Source organism: Apodemus sylvaticus, chromosome 3 (genome assembly GCF_947179515.1).
Source record: "Apodemus sylvaticus chromosome 3, mApoSyl1.1, whole genome shotgun sequence".
Lineage (NCBI taxonomy): Eukaryota > Metazoa > Chordata > Mammalia > Rodentia > Muridae > Apodemus > Apodemus sylvaticus.
Window position 1 is genome coordinate 140,569,785 of NC_067474.1, and position 18,182 is coordinate 140,587,966.

At 36.0% G+C, this 18,182-nt stretch overlaps 1 protein-coding gene across 4 annotated transcripts in view; it reads right to left on the reverse strand.

Moving 5' to 3' along the window:
• Zmym4 (zinc finger MYM-type containing 4) overlaps nt 1–18,182 on the reverse strand; it is a 104,297-nt gene that overhangs the window by 30,894 nt on the left and 55,221 nt on the right. For 3 of the 4 annotated variants that reach the window (XM_052177380.1, XM_052177381.1, XM_052177379.1), the window contains exons 8-19: nt 16,991–17,165; nt 16,674–16,886; nt 12,861–13,011; nt 12,290–12,405; nt 11,651–11,926; nt 10,631–10,781; nt 9,747–9,919; nt 7,830–7,980; nt 6,294–6,434; nt 5,583–5,620; nt 4,372–4,516; nt 1,270–1,388 (exon numbers count right to left, since the gene is read on the reverse strand). In XM_052177380.1, coding sequence (XP_052033340.1) covers nt 1,270–1,388; nt 4,372–4,516; nt 5,583–5,620; nt 6,294–6,434; nt 7,830–7,980; nt 9,747–9,919; nt 10,631–10,781; nt 11,651–11,926; nt 12,290–12,405; nt 12,861–13,011; nt 16,674–16,886; nt 16,991–17,165 — 1,849 coding nt within the window. The remainder of the gene's footprint in view (nt 1–1,269; nt 1,389–4,371; nt 4,517–5,582; nt 5,621–6,293; nt 6,435–7,829; nt 7,981–9,746; nt 9,920–10,630; nt 10,782–11,650; nt 11,927–12,289; nt 12,406–12,860; nt 13,012–16,673; nt 16,887–16,990; nt 17,166–18,182) is intronic. The other variant, XM_052177382.1, reaches the window with a different exon arrangement.

Below are 18,182 nucleotides of genomic sequence, written 5' to 3' on the forward strand. Positions count from 1 at the left end.
GTTCAGAACAGCCAGGGATATACAAAGAAACTAAATCTCAAAAAACCAAAAAAAAAAAAAAAAAAAAAAAAAAAAAAAAAAATCTAGCAAGCAAGTTGCACATGGCGTTACATGCCTTAAAACCAGCAGACAGAAGGGAGAGGCAGGTGGAACTCTGCGAGTTTGAAGTCAGTCTGGTCTATAGAGGGGCACTGTCTGGAAACCAAAAATAATTATCAACAACAACAACAAAAAAACCACTAAGTACTTTTCTAGACACGCAACAATGTGCTTCTGAAGCCTTCAAAAGAATAATCCTATAGTTTCACTTCAAAACTGTCATTATATTTAAAAGAAAGTAAGATATAATGACAAGAATCTTATCTCTGCTTTAGTTAGGGACTCTTAATTTTGTTTTGTCATTATTATTATTATGATTATTATTATTAGTAGTAGTAGTAGTAGTGTTGATAGTAGTACTAGTAGTACTAGTAGTAGTAGTGTTAGTATTAGGAGTGTTCTTATAGTTTAATAGGTTCTTCAGTGGATATAGCTGCCACAGTCAGAGGACAATATATGGAGTCATTTTAGTCTTATATAGGTTCTAAGGATTGAGTTCAGATTATCAGGCTAGCTAGACTGAACAGCAAGCATCATTACAATTCAACCACTTTGCTGGCCTAGAATTCAGATTTCTAACATAGATAATTTTGATTTTTCTATTTCAGTGACCTCAAAGCAAACTTCTTCTTTTTTCTTTAGCTACTTTCAGACTTACTTTTTGTATATGAATGTTTTCCCTACATGTATGTTTGTACCACATACATGTCTGATGACCATGGAGGTCAGAGGAAGGCAGCAGATCTCCTGGAACTGCAGTTACAAATAGGTGAGCCACTATGTGAGTGCTGCGACTCAAACCCAGGTCCTGAATCTTCAGCCCGTGCTTTTGTTATGTTGAGGAATCACTGCAGCCAAGACTGGCCTGGAGCACACTATGCAGCCCAACCTGACCTTCAACTGGCCGAAACCCTCCTTCTTCAACCTCACAAGTACTGAGATTACAGGTGTGAGACACCATGCTACATCATAACACTCTTTGAGAAGATAAGGTATGAGTCAAGGAAAATGTCTACATTTTCTGAAATAAATAACAAAGGCAATATAACAGCAGCTAACCCAAATCAGGTATATTTTACCAAGAAGTATGACATTTTATTACACAGCTGTAAAATTTTAAATGACGTAAATGCAAGCTAAATTAGATTTTATCTCTCAATGATTACTCACAGGAACTGGAATCCCAAAGGGAACAGGAGTATACTGGGTGTAAAGATGAAGAGGAATGGGAACAAACACTGGCACAGGGACTGGTACCACCATAACCTGGGGCTCACTTGGAGTGTCTTCTAATGAAAAAAGCACATACAGAAAAAATGGGTTAGAAACAACTTAGTGAAATCCCATCTTCAAAGAGGAGAATTTGCGCCAAGCAGTGGTGATACATCTTCAATCCCAGTACTTGGGAGACAAAGGCAAATGGATCTCCAGGTTTGAGGCAAGCCTGGTCTACATAGTGATTTCAGGACAGACAGGGCTACACAAAGAAACCCTGTCTCAAAAAAATTAATTTCGGGGGAAAAAAAGGAAAAAAAAAAAAGACAAGAAAAGGAAAAAAATTTCAAAATGAAACAGAGATTTTAAATGCAAGAAAAGCAAAATAATTAAAGTATTACATAATAAAAAAATTATTCAGTATACTGTTCTGAGAAAAGGTTTTTATTTTAAAGTTATGACCCCAAGAACAAAAACAACAAAATATAACTGGCCAGAGAACTACACCAAATTCAAAATGTTATATACAGAAGCAATTCAGGAGCTAAAAGAAAAGTTACAGAATGGCAAAAAATATTTGCAAACTATACATTTGACAAGGGATTAATATCTGGAATACAGAAGAAATTCAAACAAGTAAACAGCAAAAAAACAAATAACCTGATTTATAAGTGGTAAAATGATCTCACTTTGTCCACATGGTGTTGCTGACAGATGGCAGAACCTTTAATAGAACCTTAGGTCAAGGTGGTGAGGGACCATACTCTTATTAGGAAGTATAGGGTATTAATTCATCTGTTCTTAGTAAAGAAGGAATCAATTTCTTGTTGCCAAAGATATTTACATCTATGTTACCCACACCATAGGGTAACAAGAGCCAAGAAACTGCATCCTCAAACATTGTGTGATAACTTCCAAAATTAGATGCTAAAAAGATAATTTGTTTAAATTACCTGCCTTGGGTATTTCATTATAATGACCAACAGTGACTATGCCAATAAAAAATATTCAATGTTAATAATGATCACCAGAGAAATGCCTGTCAAAACTATAATGACAGGGCTAGATAGACAGCTTAGCAGAGAAGGACGCTTGCTACAACAAACCTGGGTTTAGTTCCCAGCACCTATATCACAGGGGGCTCATAACTACCTGTAACTTGAGTTCCAGAGAACTTAATACCTTCTTCTGGCTTCTGCTGGCATTTGCATGTACCTGGTGCGCATACAGGCAAGAAGGCACACAAATACATAAATAAAAATAAATTTTAAAAATTTAAAATAAAACACTATCAAAAAAAAGAAGGTATTAAAAACCCTGGTAAACACAGAGAAAGGGGACTCTCTTAACAAGAACTAGTATAGCCATTGTGGAAAATAATAAGAAGGTTCTTCAAAAAAATATGATGAGACTTCCCAGGAACCAACTAAGCTGTCCTCTGACCTCTATAAGCTGACCATGACATATGCATGCACATACAGAAAAGACAGAGAATGAGTCTTGGACTCCACCGAAAGGAACCTAAGTAGGTCTCAGTTAATTTGTGGGCATAATATTCAGGATTAACAGTCCACAGGATGGCAACTTTGCATCTAAGAGTCTTTTCTAGTTTAAAAATTCTGTAACTTATGATTGGCAGCAAAAGAAGCTATCTAAACACAAGCAAACAAACAGAAGATAAAGACTATAAAGGAGTAATTTGTGGGCAACTGCCTCGAGTGTGAAAAACAAATAGAAATATTTCTTCAAAAACTGTACTAAAATTTCTACCTGCTTCAGGACTTAAGCTCAGCACCACTTGAAAAACTGTTCAATTCTGACTGGCTATGTGTGTCAAGAATGAATGGACTTCTCCGTACTCTCAGCACCCAGTTGAAGCTTTTAAAGCTCACTAGGAGGGGCTGGAGAGTTGGTTTAGCAGGTAAAAGTACTTGTTGCTCAGATTCAAATTACAGTTCTGATATGCAAGCTCACAAATGTCTCTAATTCCTTTCACAGAGGATCCAAAGCCCTTTTAACTTCCATGCATACCAGGAATAAGCACACAGCACACATAAATACATGTAAGCAGGGTACTCATACACATAAAATAGAAGAGAGAGAGAGAGAGAGAGAGAGAGAGAGAGAGAGAGAGAGAGAGAGAGAGAAAGAAAGAAAGAAAGAAAGAAAGAAAGAAAGAAAGAAAGAAAGAAAGAAAGAAAGAAAGAAAGAAAGCGAACATAAAATCTTGATGTGTGTGGCCAAGCAGCAGCTTATGCTCCAAACAGCTTTCATTCACAAGATGGAGGTTGTACAAGATGAATGGATGCAGTTCAAAAATTGACAGGCAAAGAACACTGAAATCCTTATCAATCTACCTCAGATAACTTACAGAGCTGGCCTCAAACTAAGAGCTCTGTCTGCCTCCTCATAAATGCTAAGACTGGAGGTATATACCACCACCCTTAGTGCAACTGACTGATTTTCTTTCTTTCTTTCTTTTGTTTTTTGGAGACAGAGTTTCTCTTTGTAGCCCTGGCTGTCATAAAACCCACTCACTCTGTAGACCAGGCAGGCCTGAAACTCCGAGGTCCACATGCCTCTGCCCCGAGTGCTGGGATTAAAAGTATGTACTACCACCACCAACGCAACTGACTTTTTTAAAACAGTAGGAGGGAATGGGGATAGGTGTTACATGCAAGAAGCACAGAGCTACATACATAACACTAAATGAACACAAACACAAATGAGAAAATAAGATAATATTAATTTGTATAAACTTAATAGCACATTACAAAAACTAATGCATCTCTGAATTTAAATCCTGTCTACATTATTCTAAAGCTCACAGTAAGCCTACATTAGTTATTAATAAAAAAGTTAACTGTATTCATAGTATAATATAAATTGACTTTATTTGAGCTAACTTATTAAGCCTCAGATAAAGAAATACCTTATTCACAGGCAAAGTATGCAAACCACACTGAGCAATTCATGTAAGCAGGAAATAGTGTACTCAACGCAATCAGATGCTCCATTCCTTTGCCCTAAATAAAATAACACATCCAAGAAACATACCTGTCTGGCATTCTTTGTTTTGAGTATGTGGTTTACATGAGGTGGCTTTAGTCTGTGTGATGGGTTTGCACAATAAAGCTTTGTTCTTCAAAAGTCTTGGAGGCTGGGAAGGTGGAAGTTTCAGAGCATCTGTTTGAGTACTTGCCTAGTTGAAAAAAAAAAAAATTAGAAACTTAAGGATTTTCAAAATGTTATGAGTAACTGTAAGAATTTCAACTTTAGAAGACTTATCATTGGAATTACATAGAAGAACCAGCATGTAAATATGCTAATAAATAAACCAGATATTTTATACGCCTGAAATATTGATAGTAAGGAAAGAATATATTTTAATAACTATCAACTGACTCAATGTACTTACTATATTTGCTCATCAAGAAAAAAACCAATAAGCTTATTGAAAAACAGATAAGCAGTACAATGGGGAGTTTTAAATGAGAACTGTTATTTACTGATTGACTTGGAGGATGTAACCAACATTAATGGAATCACTGTGGTCACTCAAAGTAACTTGAAGGGCTGAAACTATGAGTCAGGAGTATAGAGTTTGCCACCACAAAAAAATTAAAAGGTAACTAAAACAAAAAAATTATCCCAGAGGCTAGGAACATTTTCAAGAATATCACTGTTTCATCATATACTTTGTTCATTATTTTCTTTCTTTATTCATCACTTAAGAGACAATGTAGACATCGAGTGAGAAAAAAATTCTATACAGTTTGACTACCATGGAATGGGAGTGAGGAGGTCTAAATGTGGGCATTAACAACCCCCACAGCAGTCTCTAAGGTCAGAACATTTACTCTTTTTTTTTTTTTTTTTGGTTGGGTTTTTTTTTTTTTATTTTGTTTTTTTCAAGACAGGGTTTCTCTGTATAGCCCTGGCTGTCCTGGAACTCACTCTGTAGCCCAGGCTGGCCTTGAACTCAGAAATCTGCCTGCCTCTGCCTCCCAGAGTGCTGGGATTACAGATATGGGCCACCACCACCTGGCACATTTACTTTAATTATGCATAATCTGAAAAAAACCTTCAGTATTTAATTACATAAAGATACCTACCTATCAAGCATTTAAAGAAATAAAGGTATATAAAAGACATGATTAAATAGAAACTGTATTTATAAACAATTCTATTCCTCAATAGAGTATATTAGCTCAGACCTATATGTAATACATATAAATGAAAAATATAGTAACACCAAATTAACTTACATCCCCAATGATTTTCGCTGTTACTGTTGGAACTGCACCTTAATAAAAATTGAAACATAAATTTAGGATAATTAAATTTAACATTTAAACATCAGTACTAAAGCCAATTAACAGCCCATAAACACTAGTCATGATAATATGTAACTTTTCACTTAATTCAATAAAAGTAGTAACCTTGAAAGTATAAAACAAACAAAAAAGATGGGGAACTTGCGAAGACACCACAGTGCACATTAGTGGTGCTGCAAGCTGCCAGGAGCTACAAACAGTTTGGTTTAGGACCCTGGGACAAGAGATTAAAGTGTGTATTTTACATCTCAAAGCAGAACTGGCCTCCAGGTTCTCCCAGCATCCTTGAGTCCCTACCTGGCATATACCCTATCCCCAACCCTCAACTTTCCAGCCCATGGAATGGGATGTCTTTCCTCCAGAGGCTCTTCGCTATATAATGCAAACATTCTGGATTTCCCCAGACAACTGCACGTGTGCCCTTTCTTTCTCTCTCTTCCCACCCCTCACTCATCCCCATGGTGACTTCTTGGCCTTGGTCCTTGGGGGTCAGCAAATTCACCTGAGAGCAGCTTTTAAATTGACTTGCCTTTAGTATATTCTAATCTGGCCTGAATTGGCTCATTTACCAGTAGAGCAATAACCTATCATACACCAAATTTAATTCAAATAGTAAGAAAGGCAGTCTAGCTCAAGCTATACCTTGTAAGACGCTGTTGGTGTTTGCTGTGGGCTGAGCAGCAGGAGCACTTGCTAAAGATACCACATTAGCAATAACTGGAGTTGAATCTTTTCTGAGGGACGGGGGCCCTGCAGAAGCAGCTTGAACCATGGAAATACTTGCTGTTTAAGAGAGAAAGAAAGAAGAAAGTTCATATAATCTATTTATGTTTTACACAGAAATCAACAGCTCAAAGGAGACCAATGTTTCCAGGACTAAGTTGCTATGGAGCAAAAATAACCTGGTTTGTTTTACTGCTTCTTGGCATTTTGGTTAAGATCAAGTATAATGTCTTTTCTTTCCCACTTAAATTACTGCATTGTTTGCTAGTTTTTGATTAATTAAACTTGAAATTCTCTCATGTACTTTACCTTTGTATGGAAATGCATCAATATTACTTAAAACCAACAAAAATGTTCAAAGGCACAATTTCAGCCAATGATAATCACAAAGTAGATTTAATGAGAATATAAGAAATCATATGAAATCTTACCTTCATATGAAAAGGACTTTGTAAAAAGCTTCTAGAGTAGGCCCTTACTTCTCCTCACAAGGGCACTAGGCTTAGACTCGTCTGGGTTTCAGAGCAGCACTAATTTGTGCTTCAAATCATAAAGCTTCTAAGATTTTTATGCCCTAAATATGTATATAGTTGTTGTTGACTGACATGTCTGACTCACTATGTGACCCAGACTGGCCTCAAACTCACTATATGGCCCATGCTCTCCTTGAAGTCTTGATCACTTCCCTTAGCCTGTTTTGTGTGTGTGTGTGTGTGTGTGTGTGTGTGTGTTATATTTAAAGCCTGGTGTGTGTGTGTGGGGGGGGGGTATATTTAAAGCCCCATATGATTCAGTCTTCATTTCATTTGCTATAAGCAATCTGAAATCTTTCATTATGGAAGCCAAGGTTTACACAGAATTTTAAAACTGTAAATATCACTCTTTTCCAGAAAATAAGTAGGGCTAAGTCAGTATTCTGAGAGAAAGCTACAATAAAATTTGCCTGCCAGGTATGGTAATGCAAGCTTTTAGTCTCAGCACTTAGAGGGGCAGAGGTAGGTGGATCATTATGAGTTTTAAGGACCAGTCTAGCAGGACAGCCAGGACTCTCTTACACAGAGAAATCCTGTCTCAGATACATAGATAGATAGATAGATAGATAGATAGATAGATAGATAGATAGATAGATAGATAGATAGAATGATTTGTTTTCAGGTATTCAATAAATTATTTAAATGTTATTTGTTTAGTTTTGTTGTTGCTGTGGCTGCTACGGTTTTGAGACCGGGTTTCTCTATGTAGTCCTAACTGTCTTTGAACTCAAAGAGATCTGCCTGCCTGTTTGTCAAGTGCTAGGATGAAAGGCATGTGGCACCATTCCCAGTTTGTTAATATTATTTGAACACAATAAGATTTGTACCTCATAAAATTATTGACAATTTATATATTCTAATCTGTAGAAGTAGTTAGCTCCTTGTACTCTTAAGAACTCACTTACTCCTCATTGCATTTTACCTGTATTGTTTTGTAAAGGTGGGTCACAAACAGTTTGCTGATGACAGAACATCAAGATGCAAAGCAGGTTACAAAAGTGTTTTATGTCACCTCGCCATTTCAATGACTCACTGAGTTTACCCTGCCTTTTGCAACCATCACATTTGGCCATCTGAAACAAATTGAAAAGAGCAAAGAAGAAACAAATTATCAGGGACCACAGAGCTGGCTCAGCTGTCAGGAACACTTGGCTGCTCTTCCAGATGACCTAGGTTCAATTCCCAACTCCTACATGGTGGCTGGTAATAGTCTCCAATTCCAGGGTATCTGATGCCCTCTTTTCTGAACTCTGAAGGCACTAGGCACAAGTATGTATGATGCACAGACATACATACAGGCAGAAAAACCCATACACACATAATAAAAATAGTTGAAAAACAAAATATCTTTAGTCTAACAGAATAAAATCAAGATAACAGGTAAAGAAATGAACTTTAGAACTGAATTTACAAATTTTTTAAGTTTGAAATAAATATATTTGTTTATATATATTTGTAATTTGACAAGATAGCATATTTGTTTTATTTATAGAAATTAAATCAAGTCAAAGGTGACTGTACTAAAATGGTAAATATTCATATATTAATGATTTAAAAAATTGTGTCTGGCTGGGTGGTGGTTACGCACGCCTGTAATCCCAGCACTCTTGGAGGCAGAGGCAGGTGGATTTCTGAGTTCGAGGCCAGCCTGGTCTACAGAGTGAGTTCCAGGACAGCCAGGGCTATACAGAGAAACCCTGTCTCGAAAAAACCAAATCCAAAAAAAAAAAAAAAAAAAAAAATTGTGTCTGTGTTTGTCTAGAACATGTGCTTGAACATTTTAACATCTATCTAAACAAACACAGGGCAGCCTGACATTGACACAGGCATGGGGTGCTTTCCTCAATCACTTAATCACTAAAGCAGTGTCTGTCAGTTGAACTCAAGAACTCATCAACTGTATTTTAACTGTCCAGCTTCCTCTCTGGGGCTCTGCATCTGAGCACTGGACTTACATGTGAAATTTTATGTGAGTGCTGGAGATCCAAAACCCAGTCCTCACACTTGTATAGCAATTACTCTATCCACTAAGACATCACACCAATCCTACCAACGATACATTAAAAAAAAAAAAAAAAAAAGACTCTTTTTAAAACCAACTCATATATGTAAAATACCCTAATAAGTAGCAACTGAAACTATTTTCAATCTGTAAGAAGGCTCAGTAGTAAAGAAAAGCACTTACAGCCATGCCTTGATAACCTGAGGGAACCCTTCAGACCCACATGGTGGAAAGAGAATCAATGCCCACACACATTCTCCTCTCATCTCTTTCCCACACAGAGCCACAGCATGCATGCACCTACACTGACATGTATGTACTACTGTACACATAAAATACATAAATTTAACAAAAATAAAAATAAAAACAAAGATGCTTTAAAAAATTAATTTAAACAAATGTTTTCAGAATTCAGATTCATGTATTTAAGTAAGTTAATACAATAATTATTAAAATATTTTAATACCATAAGTCCACTTGGGAGGCAGAGGCAGGTGGATTTCTGAGTTCAAGGCCAGCCTGGCCTACAGAGTGAGTTCCAGGACAGTCAGGGATACACAGAGAAACCCTGTCTCCAAAAACCAACCAAACAAACAAACAAACCAAAAGACAAACAAACAAAAACCCCAAAACCATACGTCAACTCTATCTTCTTTAAGAAGTTAGAAACAAAGGGAATAAATTTAAGTCCCCCCACATGTTGTACTAATTGCTAAGAAACAAAACATTGAATATTAAAGAAACTTTAATCATCAAATCATTATTCTTTGTGAATTAAGAAAAAGGACCTAATGCTAACTCTCCAAACCCAGGAATGTGAACGATATATTTTGTTACCTGATAAAACAAAACTGTATACTTAGACATGCATTCTTCACAACAGAAGTCTTCCACCTTTCCACCCAAATTATTTTGTATCAATTTGGGAGATGTCTGTAAACAATAACTGCACATTTTACAATGACTTCCCCAGCGTTTTCCCAAGTCATGTTTATAAAGCAATTTGCAACCTATAAAACCAGAAAAGATAAAATTAATAATGGGCTGAATAATAATTATGTTTTCACACACAGGACTTAATCAACTAACTGGCCAAGAAGTCAATTACAGGATCAGAACTAGATAGTTATGTATGCTGACTGAACTATATGTTATATAACGTAAGTTTCATTTCACAAAGTTTTTGTTTCATTTGGGTATGAAAATATCCTAGGTTTATAGTAGGACACAATGTGAAATGTAATGAATTTGACAAATAATTTGAAAGCTACTGGTCAAGGAGGATAACAGTGCCATTTTAGAGTCAGGTAAAACATTCTTAAACATATATATTATCTAAAAAAGAAAATTAACTTTACTCTGATATACCTACTCAGAAACACAAACCTAGGGTGCTACTAGAACTGAAAACCTTCCATCTAGAAATGAGGACAGAATCTAAATGTCTTTGAGTTCTTTATCAAGCTAATGGGGTCAAATATATCCTGTGTGGTTACATTATGTATTATACTTTAGAAGATTTTTTTACTTCATATTAATATCTACATAAAATTAAGAACTAGATAAAAAAGCAAATTATCTGTCAAATAAATAAATAAATAAATAAATAAGAAGATGTTGTGGGTCTGTGCAAAGGATAAAACAGACTGACACAGTAATCCCTTCTGTCAACAACTACTATAGACCGCCATGCTCAGTGAGATTACTATTTGTCTTTTTACCTTCACTACAAAATGACTTGTCAGCACCTGAGAACCTCACAGTCTCCTTTATAATTTTCTCAATTTTACAGTATTCACACATTGCCATTACATTATTGATTTTCTTATATTCATCAGAACAATTCTTGCCACAGAACTGAAACATTTTACCCTGTAAAGAAATATTGAGTAGTAATTAGACATTTGTTTTATATTATAGAAATTTTCATCCCTCTTACTTCAAAAACACATGGTGAACGGTTGAGTATATGGCTGGTCTGTAATCTTAGCACTCAGAAAGAAAAGACAGACAAGATTTGCTTGAGTTCAAAACCAACCTCTCTACATACTGAGCTCCAGACCAGCCAGATTTACACGGTTAGCCCCTATTTCAAAAATGAAAACCCAAATGGTGCAATTTTGAGACAAAAAATCAAAAATACATTTACAGAATGTATTTGAGATTATACTCAAACTCTTATCATGAACCTATACTTTGTTGTTTTATTTCCTGGGCATTTTGTAAAAAGAAGTTCCCAGTGAGTAGCCACTGCTAATTTTTTTTTAATTTTTTTTTATTCGATATAATTTATTTACATTTCAAATGATTTCCCCTTTTCTAGCCCCCCCCCCCACTCCCCGAAAGTCCCATAAGCCCCCTTCTCTTCCCCTGTCCTCCCTCCCACCCCTTCCCAGTTCCCCGTTCTGGTTTTGCCAAATACTGTTTCACTGAGTCTTTCCAGAACCAGGGACCACTCCTCCTTTCTTCTTGTATCTCATTTGATGTGTGGATTATGTTTTGGGTATCCCAGTTTTCTAGGTTAATAACCACTTATTAGTGAGTGCATACCATGATTCACCTTTTGAGTCTGGGTTACCTCACTTAGTATGATGTTCTCTAGCTCCATCCATTTGCCTAAGAATTTCATGAATTCATTGTTTCTAATGGCTGAATAGTACTCCATTGTGTAGCCACTGCTAATCTTAAACTCACAATCCTATGAGCATGCACTCGCACACCAGCCATGAGCCCACACTTACCTTGTAGTCAAGAAGCTCTGGCTTTGTGGCAAAAAGACGGTTACAGTGTTGACACCTAAGCTTCACCACACTTCTGGCAAACCCAACATGCTGAGACTGGGCAGCCAGCCTCTGGAGGCCAGCAGCAGCAGAGCTATTGATGGCAGTGGGGGACACAGCAGGGGTACTCCCCCCACCTGCAGATGCTGATGAACCTGTGGGGATGCTCACAATTACCTGGCCCTGAGACAAGGGCACTACTGAAGAATTCATTCCAGTTGGTTTGTTAAACAAATTCTGAAAAAAGTAAAACAATAAGAAGAGGTCTATTTAATCACTTGTTCAAAGACTAGGAATTATGCCCCTCTGTATGCCAAGAAAAGTAACACAACAAGCTAGGTACCTTGTCTTTGAATACCTTAAAACTGAATGAGGCAAGTCTCATTCATGTAGGAAAAAACCATCCATTAATCTTCAAAACTAGCATTCTCTCAATGGTGTCATTAAATTTCATGGATGACAGTTAAGTGACTGAACTAACAATCTAAGCTGAAAAGCTACAATAGAAACAAATAATCCTGGTACAAGGAAACACAAAGTTTGTATGACCATAGTAGGCGATTCACTGACTGAGGAAGAGGAAGATTCCCAAGGTCCTACCTGGAAAGCTACCACACAACTGTAGCTGCAGAAGTTGCGTATACTTCCGTCTGACATGGCTAGATGATACTGAGGGATTGCTGAGGTTTTACAACTGTTACACTGAACTTGTACACCTTAGCAAATGAAAGTAAAAGCTAATGAGTCACACATAAACCTAGGAGGAATTACTTAAGTAGCAGACAAAAATTCAATTTTCAGGTTAAGCTATAGGAACTGAAGCTAACCTCAATCATGCCACATCTATCATAAACTAACTGAACATTTAAAAGGTTTTAAAATTTTAAATAGTCATAATCTACCCTGTAATTATAAAATAAATGGATCTTGAAATATACTGGATGTGGATAAAGAAAATACATTCAGGAAGTATATTGGTAATCCATTCAGTAAGGGGGATGTATAATTAGGCAAACAAGTAAAGAAGGTAACAGGTAATATTTTACAACAAAAGTGTGAAATATGTTTGTACTAAAAATCAATTAAATTTAGACAAAAAAATTGGGCCAGCAAAAAAGTAGTAACTAATTTTCCAACGATTACATTTTATAGTTTATGAAAGCAGTATTACCTGCGGAAGTAACCATTTTAACTCTGTAAGCAGATAAGCAATTAACAGAACAGAAAAGTTCTGTCTTCCCCAAGCTATTGGTATTCTCAATCATTTCTGCTGAGGATCTCAATGATTTGCAAAGCGCACATGGTGTTATTTTGGCTGATTTCTAGTAACAGAATAAAACAACATTCATTTTTACCAAATTCATAAAGCATAATTCTTTGAAATGTTTAACTTAACTCGGTTGAAATATTACTACTTTTTCTGTGTGGTGGTAGGAATCAATCCCAGGGCCTGTATGGTACATTTTTTCCCCTTACTCATGAAGTATTTTAAAATAGTAGTTTTCAAATGATCACCAGTACAATACTAAGAAGGACACTTCACAAAGGAAACTTGTATGTTATTCTGAAATTCTGAGTATGCATATTACATATGTATGCATACAAAAGTAAAAAGCATGTCACTGAACAACACACACCATGGAACCGTATGTTATACTTCCATATTTCTATTGTATCTCATTAGGAAAGTGTTAGTTATAAACTAGTAGTTAACTTAAGATCTAATAACTGATAAACACGGTTTTTGAAAAGTTGTTTTATACATAACACAACTGGCTCTTTTCTATATTAGCCAAAAGTATAAAGAACTTCCTATGAGAAATACTATTTAAAGCAGCAAAGTTCTAATTTAAGGAAATCAGAAAACTTAGGAAATTCAGTATCAATCCTCTCCTTAACGAGGCATATTGTAAACAGCAAGATGAAAGCAGAAAAGAATGATTCTGATAGAGCAACTGTCACTCAACTAGGGACTCAACAGAAAATAAGGGCAAGTACTGTTACCCTGTCACACACTTAAGAAAACACTGCTCAAGCTAGAACTAAAAGATTTTAAGATCTGCCCTTTCTGTGATAAACTGTAAATGTAACAAATGTGTATATATTAGGATAAGCCTGATCTGGAAAATCTTCTAACTCCCAGATCAGAACTGTAAATACAAACTTAAAAGACTTGAGTCCAAACTTATTTTTGTAAACTTCTGCTGACACATCTACTCCTGCCAGCTTTGCTGTTTGTGATACACAGGACCTCATAATACTTCCATCATATCAGCTTTTCAGTTATTTATATATCAGAAGTACGTCTTCCCACAAAACAAAAACTGAATTCAATGGTTGTTTGAATAAATTAGAATTAAAGAAAGGAAAGCAGAACTAATACCCATCTACAATGTTCTAAACTGTGTTATTAGTGCTTTTGTTCTTACTTTACACATCCTAGTTTTCACAACCATTAGCAGGTAAAAAACAAAAACAAAAACAAAAACCTAGGATATATGTAGTCTAAGTGTTTTCCCCATGTAAGATTGCAAAAAACAAAAACAAAAACCTAGGATATATGTAGTCTAAGTGTTTTCCCCATGTAAGGTTGCTCTTAACATTCATTACATTAAAATTCTATAGTTTGGTTGGTTTTTTTGTTGGAGGAAGGATTGTTTGTGTTTTTGCTTTGAAGACAGTGTCTCACTATGTAGTTTTAAATGGCTTGAAACTAGCTATGTAAACCAAACTGGCCTCCAACTCAGGGACCTGCCTCACCTGTTCCTGAGTTCTGGGAACTAAAGACATGTACCACCATGCCAGGGCCTTGTACTTTTGGAAGATTGAGAGTAGGGACCTGAGTCATGTGTCCTTAACACAGGATATTTTAATACATGAAAAGTAAACTTTCAAAATTAAAATTAAAAAATCCAATTTAAATTTATGTTTTACTCTATTTTTACTATTATGAATATGACTCAATATTTAGTACCTGATATACAATCAGGAAAAGAACAGCCTTCAGAAAATATTAATTTTTGTTTTCATTTGTCAGAAAAAAATAAATATATAATATGCAATAAAGCTAAATGCCCCACCCCTTTTTTTCTGAGACAGGGTTTCTCTGTGTAGCCCTGGCTGTCCTAAACCTTACTCTGTAGACCAGGCTGGCCTCGAACTCAAGAAATCCGCCTTCCCCTGCCTCCCAAGTGCTGGGATTAAAGGGGTGTGCCACCACTGCTTAGCAAGGCTAAACCCTTTCAAAAACTAGATTTAAACTCAAATCACCAATAAATTAAAAATGCTGAATTTCTATATTAAGTCCCATGCCACCCAGTGCTACATAGTAAGAGCCTAACTCTCAAAACAAAGCAAAAACAACCCTCCCCCAACAGCAAAATAATTGACTGCAATAATAGTGAAACCCAACCGGCACTATTCACTGAGTTTATTAGCCTATATACAAATTCACTATGTATTAAAAAAGAGACAGTCAGGTCAACAAATGAAATAAAATAGAAAGTGACTGTAAAATATAAAAAGTATTTACCATCCTCTAGGACAGTGGTTCTTAACCTTCCTAATGATGCAACCCTTTAATTCCATTCCTCAAGTTGTGGTGACCCCCAACCAGAAAATTGCTTTCATTCCTGCTTCAGAACTGTAATTTCGAGGCTGCTATGGACCATAATGTAAATATCTATGTTTTCCAATGGCATTAAAAGAGTTATATATATAACTCTGTAAAAGAGTTATTCGACCCCCCAAATGGGTCATGTCCCATAGGTTGAGAACCACTGTTTAGGGTAACTAATTATAAAACTAATATTTAACCAAAATTTACTGGTGAAATATGGAACAAAAACCCAAAACAGCATAGAAGATCCTTATCATAGTTTGTCCAGTTTACTGTCTGCAAATTTCTAATTTACAAAGTAATGAATAGCCCTCATTTGTTCTGTTTAAGGAAGAAAATTCTCTTCACTCTACTAAGATTTTTATTTTCTAAGCCGGGCAATAGTGACACATGCCTTTAATCCCAGCACTTGGGAGACAGAGGCAGGTGGATTTCTGAGTTCGAGGCCAGCCTGGTCTACAGAGTGAGTTCCAGGACAGCCAGGGCTACAGAGAAACCCTGACTCGAAAAACCGAAAAAAGATTTTTATTTTCTGGTTTACAACTGTAATTATGTGGCTCCATTTGCAAGAGAATACATGTCTGTGCATATACATACATATATACATGCACACACACACATAAATCTGGACCTTTTTGCTGAAGAACAAACAAACAAACAAACAAACAAATAAATAAATAAATAAATAAATCCAAAATAAATAAATAAATCCAAAATAAATAAAATCCAAAATATATTTGAAAGATCAGAAGGCTACACACTGAAAAGAATGGATATCCCTAGGAAATATAATTCTGCTTTATGTTTGGGTCACTTAAAAATTACTATTCAAAAACACAAATTGTATCTGAAATAAAAGCCATGCCCTAGGCAGGCATGACAGTAAATGCAGATGATTCCTGCACTTGGTAAGCAAAGGCAAGAGGGTAGAAGTTCGAGATTAGCCTGGGTCATATGACAAACTCCAGGAAGACATGGCTCCATAGTGAGACCCTGGCTCAACAAAACAAAGTCATAGCCTAAAAAGCCACATTTCTTACTAGCTTTTTGGGTCAGTGTTTCCCTGTGTAACTATGGCTGGTCTCAAACAAACTTGTAGAGATCTGCCTACCTCTGTCTACTGCATAACAGAGTATACCACCACAATCCAGCTAAAAGATGCATTTCTTAATGCATGTACAGAAATTGGGACATATAGAACTCTATTTCAGACCACTTAAAATATATGCATCTGGCAAATACCATATGCATATAGAAACTTAACCAAATACTTATCTAATTTTAAACTGTTTTAAAAATAATCCTACCCAAAGGTTTCAAGTCCCCCTGAAATGAAGATGGATCAAGATTAAAAAGATCAAATACCTGCTTGTATGAGGTGACACACATTGAACTACAGAACTTCTTTGACTGTCCCTCAATCTGAAGCACATGGCACTGTCCAGAGCCACTATAGCAGTAACCCCCACAGTTCTCACAACAGTTCATAGTGAGGTTGTTAGCAGAGCGAAACTTAGAGAAACAGGCATCACTGCAGAGTTTATGAACCACGTTCTGGTAATTAACTTCATGTCGAATCTAAGAATTCAAAATAAAGCCAAAACATCAAACACAAAGAATCAATCATTGTTCTTTGAGAATAAGCATTAAACTTATTTAAGTAAAGTAAAAAGGTAACTTACAACAGCATTCTTCTGACACATGCTGCATTTGGTTGAAATGCTATTTGTATTTATGGTAACAATCGGCTTTTTTTTCAGTTCATATGTTGACAAGCATGATTGACTGCAAAAATCCTTACTGGTGGTGCTATTTTCAAACTGGGCACTGATCACATCCTTTGGATTTAAAATGTCTCTAAAATGATAACAGAGATCAAATAAGTCACAGAATATTACATTTACCACCCTCTTGGTGTATTATAGAAACCAAATAAAACTAGGCTTACAATAAAGGGCATTGCAGTTTTTGTTTTTAATTAAAACACTTTTAATTTTATGTGTATGAGTACTTTGCATACATGAATGGCTGTGCACCACTTGGGTTTCTGGTGCATTCAAGGAACAGAAGAGGGAGTTAAAGCGCCTGGAACTGTAAATAGATGACTGTAAGTTACCACAAGGGTCCTGGGAATTGAAGCTGGGTCCTCTAAAAGACTAATCAATGTTCTCAACCACTAAATCTCTCCTGCCCCAAGGGCATTGCAACTTCAATCTGTGGGGGTTCATGTGTACACCTGTGATGTGTATGTGCAGTGTGTATGTGTTTGTGGGGATGCTGTTTCTTCTGCCATTTTTTCTATCTCATGTTTGTTTATCTTGTGTGTCTGTATGTCTGCATGTCAGAGGACAACTTGTGGCTTCCAGGAATGAACTCAGGTACTAAAGCTTTACTCGCTGATCCATCTTACAAACTTCCAAGACAGGGTCTCATTGAACCTAGAATTCAAAGATTCAACTAGGCTGGCTGCCCAACTGAGTTACAGGAATCTACTACTCTTCTCCTTCCCAGTGTTGAGGATTTCAACTCACGTCCTCAAAAAGCGATCATTTCTATGAATAAGCTATTTATCTAGACCTATGTGATACATATTTAAACAACGCTATATAAAATCTAGATGTTTGCATCCATAAAATTTAATATATTAGCATCAGTAATGAAGACAAAGAAGAATGAATCCCCAAAGATTAGGGTTCCAACATAGATCAAGGCAATGGAAATAACATTTCTCATTAATCTCAATGAATTTATTCACCAATTAAATTGGATCTCATGGCAGGTAAGAAGAAACAATCACATTTCTATTAGCATATATTCAGAAAAGCTACAGGAAATAAAAAATTCTTTTAATGTAATAAAAATGAAATCTAACAG